At 47.0% G+C, this 2500-nt stretch overlaps 1 protein-coding gene across 4 annotated transcripts in view; it reads left to right on the top strand.

The window, feature by feature from the left end:
- Positions 1 to 2500, top strand: part of LOC121688673 (cadherin-18) — a 145111-nt gene that overhangs the window by 74937 nt on the left and 67674 nt on the right. For all 4 annotated transcript variants that reach the window (XM_042068407.1, XM_042068404.1, XM_042068405.1 and 1 more), the window contains exon 4: positions 96 to 215. In XM_042068407.1, coding sequence (XP_041924341.1) covers positions 96 to 215 — 120 coding nt within the window. The remainder of the gene's footprint in view (positions 1 to 95; positions 216 to 2500) is intronic.

Genomic DNA, 2500 nt, shown 5'->3' with positions numbered 1-2500 from the left:
ACACACACACACACACACTCTCACACACACAAAGAGTCTTTCTATTTGGAGGATCTACCAGTCACGGCGCTCAAACATGTGATTCTCTTCCGCAGGCACGTCAGTGTTCCAGGTGACGGCGACGGACGCGGATGACCCCACCTATGGCAACAGCGCCCGTGTGGTCTACAGCATCCTCCAGGGCCAGCCCTACTTCTCTGTGGACCCCATGACAGGTGAGTGAGGCTCTCCTCTCGTCCACTCCACTAAGGGCTGAGCTACACCAGGCACGTAACTGAAGCGTTCCGTTCGCGTTGTGTCTGCTGCAACAATTAGCTTTCACTATAATCAATGGAAGTAGCTACACCAGACGTGATAGCGGCGCATACCTTCGAAAAAAATAGACCATTCATCTAAAATGGATTTTACGCGCCGCGAACTGAACACTTCAGTTACGCGCCTGGTGTAGCTTCGCTGTAAGACCCAGCCATCGTTTTCAGCTCAGACTGATGCTTTGTCGAGCTTGAACTGAGGCATGGTGGACTATGATTGCATTGTTTTTAAAATATCCTATCTGCTTGCAAGACAGCTAGCAAAAGAGATAGACAGCAAAATGGCAGCCATGATGTGACATTCAGAAATGCTGTCATGTGTTTCCTGTCTATGAATAATGTGTTTCTTGTCTATGAATAATGGGAGCCCCTAGACATACCAGCACAGAAACCTTCAACCCTAGACCAACCTTCACAGGACTAACCAGAAGAAAGGTCTTTTAGCTGTGCTCTTACCCAGGACTGTTTAGGTAAACAAGACCAAGTCCTGTCCTAGTGACCGTGTTCTTAGAGGCCAGGTCTCTAGTCTTGCTGGCTCAATTCCAAACAGACACTTATTCCGGCTCTTTCCACTACTCCACTTCTCGGCCTGTCCTCATCAACTAATCTCCATCCCTACCTCTGTCTTTTTTATCCCTTAACCCCTTTATCCATTTATCATTTAGCCCCATAACTACACCAGTAATCCCCCCGCAACCTCCCGCAACCTTAAAGCAACTCTTAACCTACTAAACGAGCTAAGGTTTGTGTCCTCACAGTTCTGTCTGCTAAAGTCTTAAACCCAAATCCATATTTAAGTCCTCTCCCTAACAATTGACCCTTATCCTACATTCTAATCCCTGCCGGCCAAACCCTTACTCCTTACCTCTCCATATCTTATCTCTAACCTCCTCACAAGCATGTCACCTGTATATCCTGTATAACCCTAACCCTTATAACCTAAACCATGTAAGCTCCTTAAGTGTTTTATTTTTTTTATTATTTCATTTTATTACAGTTGTTTTTTGTGTTTATATAAATAGTATGTGTCTAGTGCCTCCAGCAGATGTTATTTTATCCCATTATTTTGTTTACCTTTTTTACAAAGCACTTTATTGCATTTCTCTCCCTCTAGTGATATTTTTCCTCCCACTGTGTCTCACCATGAGCATGGGTTTTCAGTAATGATATCTCCAAAGCCCAGTTTACCGAGCCTTATCTCCTCTCCAAATTCTTTACCCAGAGCCCTCGCGTCCTCCCTCCTCCCCTCGCTCCCTCGCTTCCTATTCCCTCGTGGCCTTGACCCTTTAGCTCCCTCCTGAGGGCGGCCTGATCCCTTCTGGATCCCTCCTAATCAACCGGTCTGAGCCCTGCTGGTGACGCACACTGATCTCCAATGGCTCCTTGGCTCTGAGTCACCGCGGCCGCGCCAGCTAGTCAGTCAGTTGGCGAGCCAGCCAGGGGGCCGCGGCTTTTCGTGTTGTGTGTTTTGTTTGTGCCACCGTAGAGTAATTAAATGCCTGCTCTCACATTGTCTGCCCTCCCCACAACACACACACACACACACACACATACACTCCTCTCCACCTCCTCTCTCCATGTACATCAAAACAGCACTGCAGAAACAATGAGGGAGAGAGAAAGGTAAAGGGAGAGAAAAAGAACGATTTAGAGAGAGAGAGAGAGAGAGAGAGAGAGAGAGAGAGAGAGAGAGAGAGAGAGAGAGAGAGAGAGAGAGAGAGGGAGAGAGGTGGTGGCTGTCACAGAAGAGCAATGATGCTCAGCATGGTAGGGTATTGTTCTGGGCCGGTGTTCATTCCATGGGCAATAATTGAGTGCATCTCTGGGGCGTGTTGTGCAGGAGCTCTTAAAGAAAGCTCCGCTGTCTTATGCCCTGCTCCTCTGCTTTGTTCGCAATAGAGGAGAGAGGGAAATGAGAGTTGAGGGGGAAAGGAGAGGAAAAAAGAAAGGAGGAATAAATAAAGAAGGGCTTTAAGTGGTTTAAAATTGTTTCTCTGTTCGCAAAATGCATCCTTTGTCTGAGAGGACTCCACATGAAATGTTAATAGGGAGACAAAGTGCAAGTTCGTATGTGTGCGTGCGCGCGTGCATGTGTGTGAGTGTGCGTGTGTTTGTTCACAATAGAGCATGGGTGTGTATCTGTGTTTATATAGTTATTTAGTGTGTGTGTGAGTGTGTGTGCGTGTTTG

This window comes from Alosa sapidissima, chromosome 17 (genome assembly GCF_018492685.1).
Source record: "Alosa sapidissima isolate fAloSap1 chromosome 17, fAloSap1.pri, whole genome shotgun sequence".
Taxonomy (NCBI): Eukaryota; Metazoa; Chordata; class Actinopteri; order Clupeiformes; family Clupeidae; genus Alosa; species Alosa sapidissima.
Note: the sequence above shows the minus strand (reverse complement) of the source record. Positions and strands in the feature narration are given on the sequence as shown.